This window comes from Amblyomma mixtum, chromosome 5 (assembly GCF_055824585.1).
Source record: "Amblyomma mixtum isolate Tamu chromosome 5, ASM5582458v1, whole genome shotgun sequence".
NCBI classification, from domain to species: Eukaryota; Metazoa; Arthropoda; class Arachnida; order Ixodida; family Ixodidae; genus Amblyomma; species Amblyomma mixtum.
Window position 1 is genome coordinate 144,951,869 of NC_143016.1, and position 18,179 is coordinate 144,970,047.

Consider the following 18,179-nt stretch of genomic DNA (forward strand, 5'->3'; position numbering starts at 1 on the left):
GGGACGAAATCCATGGATCCTGGCGTTGTTGATTGGGCATATCCATAGCAGTGAGCGCTGCGAGTAGGGAATCAGGTAAGGGGGAAGAGGGCGCAGGAGTGGGCAGTGGCGAGCGTGACAAGGCGTCGGCGTCGGAGTGCTTGCGGCCCGACCGGTAGACTACGGTAATATCGAATTCCTGAAGACGGAGCGCCCAGCGGCCAAGGCGTCCTGAGAGATCTTTGAGGGAGGCCAAAGAGCACAAGGCGTGGTGATCAGTAACGACGGTGAACGGGCGGCCATATAAGTATGGGCGGAATTTCGTGAGAGCCCACACTACGGCCAGACACTCCTTTTCAGTCACGGTGTAGTTCGACTCTGCTTTGGTGAGAGCACGGCTGGCGTACGCAACAACGTATTCAGAAAATTCGGGCTTGCGCTGGGCCAGGACAGCACCGAGGCCGATTCCGCTTGCGTCGGTGTGGACCTCAGTAGGAGCAGTGGGGTCATAGTGCCGAAGAATAGGGGGCGAAGTAAGAAGGCGACGGAGCGTAGCAAAAGCTTCATCGCAGGCAGAGTCCCACGTAGACAGGTCAGCGGGACCATTGAGGAGTTTCGTAAGGGGCGCGACGATAGAGGCGAAATTAGGGACAAAGCGCCGAAAATAGGAGCAGAGGCCCACAAATCGGCGCAGCTCTTTCGTAGAGGTCGGTTTAGGGAAGTCAGCCACAGCACGGAGTTTGTCAGGATCAGGTAGGACGCCATCTTTGGATACGAGGTGGCCGAGTATTGTCAGTTGCCGGGCGCCAAAGTGACACTTCTTGAGGTTAAGTTGAAGGCCAGCACGGGTGAGGCAGCTCAATATCTGGCGCAAGCGCTGGAGATGCGTCGGAAAATCGGGCGAAAACACAACAACATCATCTAAATAGCAAAGACAAATGTTCCACTTGAGGCCGCGCAAGATGTTGTCCATCATTCGTTCGAACGTGGCGGGAGCGTTACACAGACCGAAAGGCATTACGGTGAATTCGTATAGGCCGTCAGGGGTAACGAATGCCGTTTTAGGACGGTCGGACGCAGACATCGGGACTTGCCAATAGCCGGAACGAAGGTCCAGAGATGAGAAGAACTCGGCGCCTTGCAAGCAGTCAAGGGCGTCGTCAATTCGGGGTAGCGGGTAGACGTCTTTGCGCGTAATTTTGTTGAGCCGTCGATAGTCCACGCAAAATCGTATCGAGCCATCCTTCTTCTTCACCAGGACAACTGGGGATGACCAAGGACTGGCAGATGGCTGAATAATGCCGCGTTGTAGCATGTCGTCCACTTGCTCAGCGATGAGGCGGCGCTCGGGAAGGGACACACGGTAGGGGCGCTGGCGGAGAGGAGTATGTGGACCAGTTTCAATGTGGTGCTCGACAGTGGTCGCACGGCCCAAAGAAGAGGACTGGTGGTCAAACGATGAGCGAAACTGATTGAGCAGGACAAGAAGCTGCGCGTGTTGAGCTGTGTCGAGGGCGGGATCAATAGAGCGGTCGAAAATGTCCGAAGGCAGTGGGTGATCGGGAGGAGCGCCACGTGGGGTGAGGGCAGCGAGGTCGAGACTGGAGGAGGGCGCATCGGTGTCCAAGGAAGAGATGAAGTCAGCGGTTTCAAAATGGCCAAGGCACTCGCCACGAAGCAGGGGAAACGCAGAGAATGAGGTGTTGGAGACGAGGATTGCGGCAGCACCGTGGTGAATGTCGATGACGGCGAAGGGAAGAGAGAGACGTCGGCGAGAGGCAAGGAGGGTGGACGGCTTGAAGAGAACGGTGGCGTCAGAAACAGAGGCGGCGCACACAGGGACGAACACAGCACTCTCAGGGGGAATATCGGTGTCCTCGGCAACAACAAGCTTATCATCACAGCGAATCGGAGGTGCGTCGAAAAGTGTATCACAGAGCGGAGAAAATACGACATGCGCACGGGCACAGTCAATGACGGCGCTATGGCGGGATAGAAAGTCCCAGCCAAGGATTACGTCATGGGAGCTTGCACGGAGGACTAAAAATTCGACAACGTATAAAACATCGGCGATGACGACGCGGGCTGTACAAGCGGCAGAAGGATGAACGGGCTCGGCGCTAGCTGTACGGAGGGAGAGTCCAGAAGATGGGGTCGTAACTTTTCGAAGCGAACGGCAGAAGTTTTCGGTAATCACAGAAACGGTAGCCCCAGTGTCCACAAGCGCAAGTGTCGGTACGCCGTCCACAAACACGTCAAGAAGATTTGGCGGTGAAAGGCGAGGACTTGAACAGGGCGATGATAGCGCAGTTCGTGCCCCAGGAACTGCGGCTGCTAGTTTTCCGAATCGGCGGTGACGGTGCGACGCCTCATGGGCGACAAGCAGCGGCGGCGAGGGGACGGCGATCGGTGGGAAACGTAGGGCTGACGACCATGAGCGCGATCAGGTGAGGTGCCCCGATGGGTAGCGGGGTAATCCGGCATGGGGTGTAGAGGCGCAGGCAGAGTACGTCGACAGAGGCGCGCGACGTGGCCGGGACGACCGCAGGCGTAGCAGATAGGTTTGTTGTCAGGTGTGCGCCAAGGATTGTAGGCAACGGGCGCGAAACGGTGCCGGGGAGCAGCAGGCGCAGACACCGCAGGAGGAGCGTATGCATAGGCCTGCGGCGGCGGTGGTCTTCTGACAACGTCGGCATATGTGAGAGGCACGGGTGCTGGCGCAGGCGGCACTGTTACTGCAGGATCGTAGCTCAACGGGGCGGCAACAGGAGTGGGCTGGATTGGGAAAAGACCGTCCTGGGGAGCCAAGGGTGCCGGTTGCCGAAGACTAGGAAGTGCATCGGTGACCTCCCGCGTGATGGCGTGCCGGATCTCAGGACTGAGGACGGGCGGTGACGGGTGTTGGTGCGATAGGAGCGAGAGTTTCCTGGCTACCTCGTCCCGCACGAAGTCTTTGATGGTAGCGAGTAATTCATTGTTGATGCCCAGGCCGGAGATGGAGTCGGCAGGTGGGGGAGAGCGACGAGCGCAAAGGCGTTGTTTGCTTGCGCAACTCATCGAAACCTTGGCACAGGGTGTACACCGAGGCAACGGTGGTGGGGCTCTTCGCCAACAGCATCTGAAAGGCGTCGTCGTCGATGCCTTTCAGGATGTGCTTGATCTTCTCAGCCTCGGTCATAGCCGGGTCAACACGCTTGCAAAGGTCTACTACATCCTCAATGTAGCTCGTGAAAGTCTCATTGGTGTGCTGAGCTCGGACACGCAGGCTTTGCTCAGCGCGCAGCTTCCGCACGGCGGGACGACCGAAAACCTCCGCGAGGGTGGTCTTTAGAACGGCCCAGGTGGGAATGTCGGCCTCGTGGTTTCGGAACCACAGGTTAGCGACGTCGCTCAGGTAGAATATCACATTTGTGAGCTTGACGCGGTCGTCCCAGTTGTTATGACGGCTCACCCGTTCATACGACTCCAGCCAATCTTCCACATCTTGATCGCTGTGGCCGCTGAAAACAGCGGGGTCCCGCTGCCGGACGGCACCGGAACAGATGACTGGCTCCGGCGAGAGGGCTGGCTGTTGACTGGGGGGCTGCTGACCGGCCTTAGACATCGGGATGGTGCGACTGCGAAGGTCCACGGTGATGGGAAAAGGTGACCGCAGCAACCTCCACCAAATGTAGAGCGGTTTATTGGCACCTTCAAGCGCCGGCGACGAAGACCCTGGCGCAAGAAGTCTAAGAACGAGCGAGGCGAGGGACCGGCACACAAGCGGCAGTTCTCCAGCACGAGCCTTCTACGGGCGGCGCTAGCGCTTCGTCGTCGTTGGTGGCGGTGCTGTATCATCTTCTTCATTCCAAAAGGAATAAAAATGCGTGCGCCAGCAGTCAGAACTCCTAATTAATGTCTTGAGCAACTAATAAGCGACCAGTAAAGAAGAGACACCAAGAAGAAATGGAGGCGAAACAGCCAGGAGTGATGGCGAGAAAGAATACGAGAAAAGCAGATACCAGGTGTATTTCCAGAGTTGTAAGAGACCTAAAAACAGGTAAATGATATTCACTTGCAATCATCGTTAACTTTGATAGTTAACTTTGCAACTAATACAGTCATTCGCTGGATAAAATTCTGAATTTGTAGCCGAGCGTTATGAACAGCGATATAGGTTCTTGAGTGTCCCGTACGTAATTACCCTCGGCGCTGAGGATCAACAAATTAATCACACCAAAAGAACAAATTCGTTTTGCGGCATTATCAGTCCGGTTCCTTGCATACTCTAGATGCTGTAGAAGTAAAAGCACTGCGCACAATACAGGCACGCCAGAATGCAAAGAACAAGCATCGTATTGTTGATCTACGCCTACTTGCAAACAGGGATCGACCTTCTGAAAGTTGACACATGAGCCCATCCCTACATTTGAGAAAGCGCGCTGAAGACTTACCGGGTGCCGAGCCGTCAAAACGAAGGCCCTTGATTTGCAACCGTGTCGAGTCCAGAAGTGTGTTTTTGTCTGATGCCGCACCATGACCAGTGTTCATAAGAGCGCCCAAGTCCATTTCAGCTGGCGGGTTAAAATTTTCGATCTTCACGTCGCCATAACTTGCCTGCAATAAATTAAAATGTTTCGTATGTCACTCTCTTCCTCAAAATTTTGTTGTTCACTGAGCAAGCTGCTGTATGTTTTTTTTGTAATGCGAAAGCCTTGTATGGCTATGCCGCGTCAGCGAAAAGTGTCCGCAAAATATGTCCTCAAGTTTTGTCCGCACGATTACGTTCTCTAAAAATAAATGTGTGGAGTGTGATTGTGATAGATAGTGTGTGATAAAATCTTGCTGTGTGAAAAACTTGGTCCTCAAGGTGTAATTAGTTCATTATTAAACGAGAAAATCCCTAAAAAATACACTTAGATGTCCACAGAGCCATAGACGTCGATATAGTATAAGGGCGTCAGAACAGCCACAGACATAGCTATAGCATGTGCACGTTTTGCTATCGCACTGTTCTGATGCGGGTCGCCGCAGTGATCTCAATTATTTTTTCATCATCGATGGCTTTAAGGGCGCTACTATGGATATATCTGGCGTCATTGGTGCTGGCCGGGTTTGCCGTGAGCAAATCCCGGATTGGTCGGCTGGCCTAGCAACTTGGCGCAACTGATTGGTGCAGTGCCCACCACATCTCAGATACGCCGCGAAGCGCCCCTGTGCCAAGAAACCGCCTGCATATGCATTGTTCGAAGTAGGCGAACCTCAAAGTAAAATATTTTACGGAAAACTGCTGAGAAAATTGCAGTATAACAGTAGACAGCTAAGGTATTCCATTACTTACATAGAAACCGAACTGAATGGCAGTGGCGGGTAAGGACCAGGAAACTAACTAGTAATTAAGTATGCAGGGCACAACGACGGAGGAATAGGTCAAAAACGACAGTAAAAAACGCAGAACGTAAACAGCGGATTAATTCAATGGAAAAAAGAAAGCAGACTGTAGAACTATATCGAAGCTGGAAAAGGTAGATCAGGAAGGAACCGTTCTATGATACTTCAAGAGGTAGTGCCCTTGTCTTTTAAGCCGGATCGTCGTGTCTTAGAACGTGAAACTAAAAAACAAATTAACCAATATGACACATGTGCAGTGTGTGGCAAATCTGTAGAAACTACTGAACACCGTATGCTCGAAAGTGGTGGTATCCATTCGGATGTCGATGCAGGCAGAGTCACTCTTCCTGAGGCCCTAGTGTTTATAGATAGCAGAGGCCATGTAAATAAATCTGCAAAGGAAGTTACAAAAAGCGATTGGAAGAATGATGGCTTAAGAGCTGGGAGGTGACAAAGTTAGAAGGATTTGAAAACGTAAAGAAAATTATGAATTTTAATAATTCATAACACAGTTAAGCCAAAATAAAGAAACAAAGCCGAGCATGGTGGCAACTGCCACCCCCCGTTTCAAAGGCGCGGCTTCTATATACGATCCATCCAGCGTAGAATAAATCTAGACCTACGCTTACAACGCTATGGCATGCCTCTGCGTCGCCAAGATTCCTGTCTCCGGTTTGATATGCACAGGACTCCAGGCTGCTGAATGAAGCCATTAGAACTCTCACACGAATTTTTTCTTTATATATAATTTTTAGGGCAGCGATGGCGTAGAAGTAGAACATCCGCCTCGCGTGCAAAAGGACCGGGGCTCGAATCCCGGTGCCACGCTTCTCCACCGGATTAAAAAAAAAAATTCCGCATGTCGATGGAATTGCATAAACAGGCTTCGAGTGCGGCCTGATCTCGGTGACCAGAACCGACAACGCACTTCCTCATCAGAACAGGATTTGGCCACCCTGCTGTAGTACTTGGCTGCAAACTTCCATGAACAAACCAATTAACCCTCGGCCCTCAGTCGTCAGCGGCTGCGGAGCAACTGACCACGGCGGCGGTCAGATCTGTGACGCAGCGGAGGGTGCTAAGAATCTCTGGCTCCGGACAGGCCGCCATTGGAAACTGAACCTGGCAACGTTTAACGCAAGAGCCTTATCAAGTGAGGCTAGCTTAGCAGTGATGTTGGAGGAATTAGCCGGTATTAAATGGGTTTCATAGGGCTCAATGAGGTTAGGAGGACAGATGAGGCATATGCAGTACTAAAGGGCGAGCACGTACTGTGCTGTCGTGGATTAGTAGATAGGCGAGAACTAGGTGTGGAATTCTTCATAAATCACAATATAGCTGGCAACATCGAGGAGTTTTACAGCATTAACGAGAGTGTGCCAGCTATCGTAATTAGGGTTAATAAGAGGTACAAGCTGAAGGTGGTGCAGGCCTACGCGCCTACATCAAGCACTGATGACCAGATAGTTGAAAGCTTCAATGAGGATGTGGAATCGGCAATGACCAAAGTAAAATAACAGTACACTGTATTGATGGGCGACTTTAATGCGAAGGTAGGTAAAAAGCAGGCTGGAGACTAGGCGGTACGTGACTATGACACAGGTTCTAGGAAGAGAAGGGGAGAGTTATTACAGTTCGCAGATAGAAATAATTTACGGATTATGAATACCTTCTTCCGAAAACGAGCAAACAGGATGTAGACGGGGAAGAGCCCCAATGATGAGACTAAAAATGGAATAGACTTCATTCATACTGTGCGCTCACCCTGGCATCGTAGAAGACGTCGAGGTCCTCTGTAAGGTCCCTTGTAGTGACAACAGAATTGTAAGGTCTCGTATTAGCTTAGATTTGAAGAGGGAAGGGAGGAAACTAGTGAAGCGAAAGGCTATTAACGAGTTACCACCAAGAGGGAAGATAGATGAATTCATAATATCGCTGCAGAACTGATTTTTCCGCTTTAACTGAAGAAGACGACCGCAGTGTTGAAACAAAAATGATAATCTCACAGCTATCGTTACAGCATGCGTCGCAGAAGTAGGTGGTAGGATTGTTCGACAGGATACCAGCAAGCTATCTCAGGAGACTAAAGATCTGATTAAGAAACGCCAAAGCATGAGGACGTCTAACTCCGCAGACAGGATAGAACTAGCAGAGCTAACGAATAAATAAGCGCAATGTAGCCGACATAAGAAAGTTTAACATGGAGAAAATCGAGCATGCTTTAAGGACTGGAGGTAGCCTAAAATCAGTGAAGAGAAAATTGGGCGTAGGTAAAAACCACATGTATGCGCTTAAAGACAAAGAGGGCAATGTCATTAGCAATGTGGAGAAGATAGCTAAAGTAGCCGAAGAGTTCTACACAAATTTGTACAGTAGCGAATGTAATCATCAAGTTAATGAGAGAGGCAGTCGAGCACAGCAATGGGACATCCTGCCAGTAACGAAAGATGAAGTAAAGAAAGCATTAGGAACAATGCAAAGGGGGAAAGGAGCTGGTGAGGATTAAATAACAGCAGATTTGTTGAAGGAAGGAGGAGAGGTTCTGTTAGAAAAACTAGCCACCCTGTATACCCAATGCCTTGTGACCTTGATAGTACCAGAAGCTTGGAAGAACGGTAACATTCTCTTAATTCATAAGGAACGAGACGTCAAGGACTTGAAAAATTAGAGACCGATCAGCTTACTGTCCGTTGCCTACAATGTATTTACTAAGGTAATCGCTAATAGAGTCAGGACAACCTTAGACTTCAGTCAACCAAATGATCAGGCGGGCTTTCGTAAAGGATACTCGACAACAGACCACATTCACACGATCACTCAGGGGATAGAGAAATGCGCAGAATATAACCAACCCCTATAAATAGCCTTCACTGATTACGAGAAAGCATTTGACTCAGTGGAAGCCTGAGCTGTCATACAGGCATTGCGGAATCAGGGTGCGGAGGAGTGTTATATGAATATGCTGGAAGATGTTTATAACGATTGCACATCTATTATAGTTCTTCATAAAGTAAGCAATAAAATTCCAATACGGAAAGGTGTCAGGCAGGGAGACACGATCTCGCCAATGCTATTCACCGCCTGCTTACAGGAGGTATTCCGGGTCCTGAGATGGGAAGAGTTGGGGATAAGAGTTAATGGAGAATTCCTGAGTAATGTGCGATTCCCTGATGACATTGCGTTGCTAAGCCACTCAGGACAAGACCTACAAATCATGATGAATGAGTTAGACAGGCAGAGCAGAACGGTCGGGCTAAAAATTAACATGCAGAAAACGAAAGTAACTAGTAGTAAAAGACCTTTATTCGACCATAATTTATAGGCCGAGCATGTCGACCGCCTGGGCGACCAGAAGTCGCTGTTCTTTCTCCCCTTCAGCGCCAAGCCAGTCGAGCCAGGTGGTGATGGATAGAGAGGGTGGGGGGAAGGAACCCGCCTGCTGAGCAGCAGGGCAATAGAAGAGGCAATGGGCCAGGTCCGCATAGATACAGGGGCATTTGGGACAGGAAGGGTCCCACCGATAGCGATAGAGAAAGGGGCGGCACAGGGTGACAACTGCATTCATTTGGATGTACCGAAGAAGGCGAGACTCTGGCACCGTGATTTATGGATGAGGGGGAGGGTAAAGGCGTTTGTCGAGGCGGAGCTCAAGGTAGACCTCTTTTATGGTGCGGCGAAGGGTGAGTCTCCCACCGTCCTCCGAGGGCTTGGGCCAGGGGTTCAACGGTGCCCGGAAAAGTGTGTCGCGGGCGAGCTGATGGGTTAGCTCATTGCCGTCAATCCCTGAATTCCCAGGGACCCAGCGGAAGAAAACGATGGAAGGCTGCAGTGCCGAGACCGATCGATCGACCTCCTGTTGGAGAGGAGGGGTCAGGGTGCGTTTCTGTATGTGGCGTATAGCGGCTTGTGAGTCTGAATAGACTGTGTGCTTTTGGAAAGAGGGAAGGAGGGCAAATGACAGGAAGGCATGTACAATGGCGAGGACCTCGAGGGACAATGCGTCTGGAGGGTGTAGACACGGCCCGCTGATGTGGGTTTCAGGAGCAGGGAGGTGTAGATGGTACAGGGCGTATCCGCAGGAACTTCGAGGAGCCACGATGGAGGCATCCGTGTAGGCTACACCCTGGATATCACAGAGGGGAATGGTGCTGCGCGACCGCATGACGACGGCCGGCGTGCAGGACGGGGGACATGTTGGTCGGGAGGGGAAGGATACGAAGTTTGGGAGCGGGGATCGGAATAGGAGAGGTAAAGGGGGGATTGGAATGGGCCAGATACCCGCTTGAGTCAATAACCACTGACCCTAACGGGTAAGGGAAAGCCGGGCAAGCTGCGAGTCACGATGGAGACTAAGAAGAGAACGAAAAGGACGGAAGAGGCCTGTGGGAAAGAGCTTAGTGGTAGAGGTAGTGATAGGGAGGTTGAGAGCTGCCTTGTAGAGGCCTACAAGGGCAGTCTCAAGAGCTTTGAGTCTGGGTGAAGAAAGCGTAGGGTGCAAAGTACAAGACCTTGTTGAGGGCCAGCGCGTTTGCAAGTCCGCACGCGTGAGCCTCGTGGAGACCTGAGCTTCGAGTGACCATGCGCCGTAGGAGGTGAGTTACCGAGTGGCAGGTGGTGAAAGCGCGGTGGAGAGCTTGCACATTCTTGGCCGCATGCAAAGGGAAGCCAAGAACTTTGCACTGTGTGACGACAGGAATGGGAGAGCCAGAAAGGTGGAAAGAGACGAAGTGGTTGTGTGAGCACTGGTAGGAGGAATGGTTGAGAAGGAGAAGCTCGGATTTCTCACGAGCAGGAGAGGGGCCAGCGGTGGTGAGAAATTAGTCGATAAGATCTAGGCCACGTTGCGGGGTGTGCTGTACGTGACCGGGAGGGCCAGATCAACACCAGAGAGTGATGTCATCGGCGTAAAATATATGATGCAGGTCGGGAATTTCAGCTGGCTGGGAGGCGAGAGGGGCCATAGTGAGATTTAGAAGGGTAGGAGAGAGAACAGCACCTTGAGGAGTGCCACGGGTGAGATGGTGTGGGTCAGACAAGTGGGTGTCTACTCGAAAGCGAGTCACACGTTTATAGATAAATGAGCGGATATAAGAGTACATGGGAGAGCCACAGTCCAAAGAGGCGAGTTGAGAAAGGATGTGATCGTGACAAACACCGTCAAAGGTCTTGCGAGCATCGACGGTCACAAGTGCGTGAATTTTAGTGGGTATAGGGGACAGACGCGGCGTCGGAAGCCAATGAGAGAATGGGGGAAGAACTCCCGTGCCTCAAGAAAATTAGAGGCGAGTCAGAGCCATTCGCTCAAGTGGCTTACCAACGCATGACGTAAGGGAGATTGGGCGGAGGTTAGAGAGAGAGGAAGGTTTTCCGGCTTTTGAATCATAGAAATAAGGGAGGATGTCCGGGAGCTCGGCAAGCAGCTGCTCTCCAAGGCCTCATTGTAGGTTTGAAGGAGGAATTCTTTGGCGCAGTCAGGAAGTTTACGAAGTGTGGTGTATGTAATGGCATCCTGACCGGGAGCCGAGCGTGTAGCATTAGCAGCAAGAGCAGATTCGAGCTCCCGGAGAGTGAAGCACTGGCCCAGATGGGGGTTAGGTCCACCTGAGTACACCGGGTAGGAGGGTGTCAGAGGGGGCGGGAGGTAGAGAGAGGCGAGTTGATCAAAAACTTCGGAGTCCCCTGAGTGAGGGCTTTAGCTAGAGTGGGAGCAAGGGCAGGCTTAGTGCCAAGGAGGGATTTAAAGAGAGACCATGCGGATCGCGAGTGCAATGCAGAGTCAAGGCCATCACAAAGAGCACTCCAACGAGAGTGCTCGAGGGAGGCGCAGTGGGTGACGATCTCGGCCCGCAGAGCAGTGATCCGGGAGGAAAGTTGGCCATTGTGTGGTTGGGAGGGAAAGGAGCGTTGAAGACGTTTACGGCGACGCCATAAACGGAGAAGGTAATGATCTGGGTCTGGGATTGGGTGACGAGAGCGAACGCGACGGCTACTGGACGTGAGCACTGCAGAGATGCGCGACGTCCAGTCGTCGTAGGATTGAAAGGAGTCGAAGGCGACATTAGTGCGAAAAGCTTGCCAGTCAGTGTGAATAACCGGATGACAGCGAGGGATGTGGGAAAGAGAGGTGGTAATGTGAATGAGAAAGTGGTCACTGAGAAGAGTTTCGGCTGTCACCTGCCAGTGAAAGGAAAGTGAACCCCGAGAGAAAGTGAGGTTGGGTGTCGTGGGGCGTTGTGAGGCAGGTCCCGCTCGAGTAGGGGAGCCAGGAGTATTAAGAAGGTTTCCTGGGCCAGACAATAGAGGAGGCGGCCGGGTTTGAGGGTTTGTGGGTAGCCCCAGAGTGTGTGCTGAGCATTAAAGTCACCACCAAAGAGGAGATGGGAGGTAAAAGAGAGTTGAGGATTTTGCCCAGACCAGAGAATAAAGAGGAAGCGACAGGGGTGTTGTAAAAAGACGAAAGGACGACTGAGATGCGGGAAGAAGGGCGGTAATAAACCACACCAACTAAATATTCAAGGAGGGTGGAGGGGATGATGTTAACTGGCTCTACGAGCACGTGACTGCGTACATAAATAGTCGCAAGTGGTGTGGCCGTAGTGCCATAGTAGGCGCGGTAGCCTGAAGCAGTGCGGGCCGTCCGGGTCTCCTGGAGAAGGAGAAAATGAGGCAAGGAGGGGCGGTTGAGTAGATACTGGTGGAGGGGAGTCTTATTGTGGCAAAGATTTCGGCAGGTCCACTGCCCAATCTCGAGGTGCTCGCCATACGCCATTATGATAGTGGAGAGTGTGGGAATCCTGGCTTTCCGCCGTCGCCTTTGCGCGGCATGCCGGCCTCCCGCGTTGTTTCTCCTCTTTCCCTTGCTCCCGCCTCAGGAGGTGGAGAGGCGGCTGGGTGACTAATCACTCATTTAGCCACAGCTCCGCCCCGGCTCCATAAGGGCCTTTGCCATTGGCGCCTTTTGGCGGCAATTCGCGACCAGCTTTGGGCGGCCGCGCACCGCGCGACCGTCCGAGCGGGGCCCAGAGAGAGGGATCCCTCCGAGACAGCGTAAGGTGCGTACGCAACTGTTTTGTCCGTGCCGGCCTTTGCCGTTCGGACCAGTGCATACTCGAGCTCGCCCGCACGTGTCCTCTGACCTGCAGCGGCTCGAGCCTGTCCAGCGGGGTCCAGCGACCTCCGACAGGCGTACATTGCGTTGTTTGCCCACTCTCTCTCGCAACCGGCCCAACGGTCGACACGAGAGAGGGATCACAGCACTGCCGCAGGGACATTCTCCTGCAGCGGCGTGCTAGCGGCGCGCATTGCTCGAGTCGCTTCGTGCGCGCAGCGGAGCCTTGCTCCTCGCGCGCCCCCGGGACGGGGTGACGATTGAGTGTGTGTGTACTGCTGAAGGACGACGTGAATAAACGTCTCCTTTGCGAACTTGGAGGCCTATTTGCGGCGAATCGCTCTCCTCCCAGCGGAGGTTGAGTGCACCGCATCGGTGTCCCAGTGTGTGTGTGGTGACGGCTGATCGGGGCCCTTGGCTCGCGCGAAGCTCGAACCCGAGGTGGTTGGTGGCCTCTGTCCACTTAGACACCCACAACTGGCGCCCAACGTGCTAAGTCATTGGCGCTTACGCCTTTGATGGCACATTAGCCGAGCAGGTCGCCTTGCCGAGCACGCTTGCGCACAATGTCTACCACCCCCAGCGGGGCACTTGGCAGCTACATGTCGGCTCCCTACGGAGTTGTAGCGTCGTTTTATCCTCTGGCTGCTGTTCCCTCGAATAGCTAGACACCGTGGTTGGCCGCGGCCCCATTGGGGTTTTGCGGCGACACAACCCAAAATGTCGACCACGCAGCCGCCATTGGAGCTGTATCGGGAGCACCCTGCGGTGCATCCGGTGGTCACATGCCTCAGCTGTGCAATCTTCCCGCCCAGTGCGAAAGCAGTTCGTGTCACGCTGCCGCAACCGGCAGTTTCGAGCAGCAGCAGCCGTGCCCCGCGAGCAGTCAATTCTGCTCTGGAAACGGCGAGGCGCTGGCCCGGTTCCCTGCGGAAACCGCGCCGCTCATCGAACTAGGAGCCTTGCCTCCCTCGTTCGTGCAACCCGCCCAAGCCTCCACTGAGGCAGGGGCGCAGTCGCTGAGGCCGGGGCTCCATTGAGCCAGATGCGGAGAAACTTCGAGCCATACTCGAATTTCCCGCGCCCAAGGACGTACGCGGCCTACGCCATTGTGTGGGAATGGCCAACTTTTATCGTCCTGTGCCCGCGTGCAGGCACCCTTGACCAAGCTCTTGGGAAAGACTGCCGCGTGGCAATGGGAGCCCGAGCAAGAGCGATCCTTTCGCCTCCTGTCTAGTGCCATTGCCGAGACAGCGCAGCACAGGCTACCCGACCTGACCAGACAGTTCGTAGTCCAGATTGACGCGAGCGATCTGGGTTTAGGAGCAGTTCTCCTACAGGAATTCGATGGCGTGCTGCAACCGCTGGCCTTTGCCAGCCGCTCCTTGCTGCCCTCGGAGAGGAATTATTCCGTGACCGAGAAGGAGTGCCTCGCCATCGTGTTTGCACTGCGCAAATTCGACGTCTACCTTGATGGAACGCAATTCGTGGTGCAGACAGACCACAGTGCGCTCAGTTGGCTGATGCGGCTCCGCGAGCCTGCGGGTCGGCTGGCGCACAAGGCTCTCCTGATACAGCATTACGACTTTTCCGTGCAGTGTCGAAAGGGGAGCACAAACGTGGTAGCTGACGCGCTATCCCGTGCCCCACTCGCCAGCGGCGCCTTGACGCCTGTAGGCGGAGGGGGCGAAACAGCGGACGAGCCGCCGGGCGGCAAAGAGGGGGAACCCGCAAACGGGTTAACCCATTCCGCTAACCAGGCGAGCAGCGCTTCGCAAAGCGGACGAGAGGCAAAGCTCTTCGTGAGCGCCTCGGAGGTGCCGACGCGAACGGAAATTTTGGCTGCAAATCTGAGTGGGGACGAGACCATGCTCCCCTCTGGGATGAATGGAATCGTTTTCAGCCGTAAGAGCTACTGAAAGCCCAGCAAAATGACCCCTTTTGTCGCGAGGTGAGCGACGGTCTCAGGGAGACGGAGCGCCGTGACGCTACTTGTATTGTAGCGGGCGCAGGGGGGAAGAAGCCAGCGTGTGTCGCGGCGAACCCCGGGGATTCATATTTGCTGGACCATGACGGGCTCGTGCTGAAATACATAGCCACCGATGACGAGTCCATCGACCCGTTCTAGGTGGTTATCCCCAAAAGTCTGAGAGGCGCACTGTTGAGATTCTCTCATGACGAACCACTGGCCGGTCATTTGAATGGCTCCAAAGTTTTTGCAAAACTGAGCCATTCGGTGACGTGGCCCGGCATGAAGCGTGACATTTTCCGCTATTGCCGTTCCTGCCATATCTGTCAAGCGGTGAAGTCACGGGGCGGCAAGCCGCCTGTAATGATGAAACCGATTGACACTGTGCGTCCGTGGCAGATGGCCACCTGCGATTTGATGGGGCCTTTCCCCAGGAGCAAGCAGGGGTTCATGGACCTGAAGGCCTACGCGTCACGGTCTGACGAGCTTGCGCCGGTACCCATTGGTATCAAAGGCAAGCGCAAAGGCACAACTGGTGCTGCGGAACGCAAGCGTACGGAGCACCGGTACAATCTGAGGCGACGGTCACCGGCGTGATTGATGCCGGACGGCGGACTCTTCCGCAACCGAAGGCACGCAGCCTCAGCTAGCTGGCGAGCTTTCTCGTCAGGCCCTACCCAGGCGAAGCACGGTGTGTTATTTTTTTTTTGCAGCATGCTCAGTTCCAGCCTTGTGTGTTTATCTGTTTATTTATTTGTTTTGTTTTAGTCAGTTTTCTAGCCACTTTCGTTTCCTGCTTGTTTCGTCTGTGTTTATTCTAACGTACCGAGATGTACATAGGCAAACTTCAGCCCGCTCATGCTTGCTCTTATCTTCTAGCAGCAAAAGATGGGTGTCGTTTGTACAGCGCGCCTTTTCTCATTTCCGGCCTGACTTTGGGTGGTTGGCTCTTTAAAGAGCCGTGTGTCGCGGTGCGAGGTTTGTGCGGCCCGTATGGAGGGGAAGTTGGCGGGGCGTTTGGGGCGATGGGGGGCGGAAAGTGCACCCTTTGACCCTCGCCGCGGCGCCTCTGGACGCTTCTGATGGGGGGGGGGGGGGGGGTCGTTGTCGTCGACCAGCGTCCGCGCACGTGCCGGTGTATGAGTGTTTGTGGCTGTGGCTGTGTGCGCGCGTAACCATGAGCCAAGGCGACGCCTGTGAGTTGTGCCGTTGTGTTCTTCTGCGTGAGCGCGAGGATGAGAAGAACCCCTCGCTGTGGCCAAGGTTACACATCAGGACGCCGCCGAACGTCCGCGCCCGTTTGAGCCGGCGTGAAGGAGGTGCACTAACTGTCTTGTGCCCGAACGTGATGTCGTGTCCAAGGGCGCGAGGTCAGTGCTCTGCCGCGGCCCCGTCGTCATCAACGCACCCTACATCAACGGAAATAAGACCGCCATCAGTCGTCGGCCCTCCCAACCCGTTCAACAACGAAGTCTGCGAGCGGTGAGTCCCTGACTGGCCCACTAGGCCGCGCCATCGAACTTTGGGGCTGACATCCACCTGTCACATAGCTGTACAGTTGAATTCACATCGCCTTGTGTACCGTGTATATAATCTGCAAGCTGTTTTGATTTATTGAAGCGTATGCCAGTGTTTGTTTGTTTGCCTTGTTTTCCCTTTGTTTTCTGGCTGGAACTGAAGTGTAGCTAGTTTCTTTGTGTATTCATTTCTTTATTTTGGAACTGAAGTGTAGCTTATTTTTTTGTGTATTGATTTCTTTATTTTGGCCGCGTGCTTTGCCGATGGGTAGGAGGGCATTTAAGGAGAGGGGGATGTGGGAATCCTTGCTTTCCGCCGTCGCCTTTGCGCGGCTGTGCCGGCCTCCCTCGTTGTTTCTCCTCTTTCCCTTGCTCCCGCCTCAGGCGGTGGAGAGGCGGCTGGGTGACTAATCACTGTAATTTAGCCACAGCTCCGCCCCGGCTCCCCAAGGGCCTTTGCCATTGGCGCTTTTTGGCGGGAATTCGGGACCAGCTTTGGGCGGCCGCGCACCGCGCGACCGTCCGAGCGGGGCCCAGAGAGGGGGATCCCTCCGAGACAGCGTAAGGTGCGTACGCAACTGTTTTGTCCGTGCCGGCCTTTGCCGTTCGGACCAGTGCATACTCGAGCTCGCCCGCACGTGTCCTCTGACCTGCAGCGGCTCGAGCCTGTCCAGCGGGGTCCAGCGACCTCCGACAGGCGTACATTGCGTTGTTTGCCCACTCTCTCTCGCAACCGGCCCAACGGTCGACACGAGAGAGGGATCACAGCACTGCCTCGGGGACATTCTCCTGCAGCGGCGTGCTAGCGGCGCGCATTGCTCGAGTCGCTTCGTGCGCACAGCGGAGCCTTGCTCCTCGCGCGCCCCCGGGACGGGGTGACGATTGAGTGTGTGTGTACTGCTGAAGGACGACGTGAATAAACGTCTCCTTTGTGAACTTGGAGGCCTATTTCTTTGCGGCGAATCGCTCTCCTCCCAGCGGAGGTTGAGTGCACCGCATCGGTGTCCCAGTGTGTGTGTGTGGTGACGGCTGATCGGGGCCCTTGCCTCGCGCGAAGCTCGAACCCGCGGTGGGTGGTGGCCTGTGTCCACTTAGAAACCCACAAGAGGTAGAGGCTCGTGATGGTACGCGTTCCTTCATTTTTGCCGGGGGCAGTGACTCATGGACGGATTGGAGTATAGAAGTGAAGGATTGCAATTGCTTTGATTGTGCTTGGAGGGTGGTAAGAATCCGGAGAACCGAAGTTTCCAGATGAACCAAGCGAGTGTGATGTGCCTGTGTGGTGGTTTCGACAAGGTCAGCCAAAGGAACGACCTGGGCGCTGGAGGAAAGAGTGGTGAATGTGGCAAGGTGCTCATTTAGCTTCATAAGCTGGGAGGTAAGAGAGGAGGTGGTTGTCTGGAGGGTATGAGTCAAGGCATGTATCTGCTGTTGTAGATCGTGGGAAATGAGCTGCTGCTCTCGCTGGCGTTCCAGCATTGCGAGCCGGAGGTCGAAGGAGCGGCTCTCGTCAGTCAAGGATGGAGAAGGTGGTGTAGTGGAAGAGAGGGAGGCAGGCACCGATGATCCTTTAACTATGGCGGCGTATGTTCAACAACCTAGCAAGGGAACAGCAGTTCGCAGTTGGTAGCGAGGTGCTGGAAGTAGTAAGAGAATATGCCTACTTATGGCAAGTACTGACCGCAGATCCGGATCATGAGAGGGAAACAACTAGAAGAATAAAAATGGGGTGGAGCGCATATGGCAGGTTCTCTCAGATCATGAATGGCAGTTTGCCAATATTCCTTAAGAGAAAAGTGTACAACTGTATCTTACCGGTACTCACCTATGGGGCAGAAACGTGGAGGCTAACAAAGAGGGTTCAGCTTAAGTTAAGGACAACGCAGCGAGCTATGGAAAGAAAACTGATAGGTGTAACATTAAGAGATCGGAAGAGGGCGGAGTGGTTGAGGGAACAAACGCGAGTTAATGATATCCTAGTTGAAATCAAGAGGAAGAAATGGCCTTGGGCAGGGCATGTAATGCGAAGGCGATATAACCGCTGGCCCTGAAGGGTAACGCAGTGGATTCCAAGAGAAGGCAAACGTAGCAGGCGACGGCAGATAGTTGGGTGGGCGGATGAGATAAACAAGTTTGCGGCGATACAGTGGCCGCAACTGGCAAAGGACAGTATTAGTTGGAGAGACATGGGAGAGGCCTTTGCCCTGCAGTGGGTGTGGTCAGGCTGCAGCTGCCG

At 53.8% G+C, this 18,179-nt stretch overlaps 1 protein-coding gene across 1 annotated transcript in view; it reads right to left on the bottom strand.

Annotated features, from left to right (window-relative positions):
* LOC149343983 (uncharacterized) overlaps positions 1-18,179 on the bottom strand; it is a 135,390-nt gene that overhangs the window by 56,114 nt on the left and 61,097 nt on the right. The window contains exon 8 of the mRNA XM_089547118.1: positions 4,413-4,575. Within this exon, the coding sequence (XP_089403244.1) occupies positions 4,413-4,575 (163 nt within the window). The remainder of the gene's footprint in view (positions 1-4,412; positions 4,576-18,179) is intronic.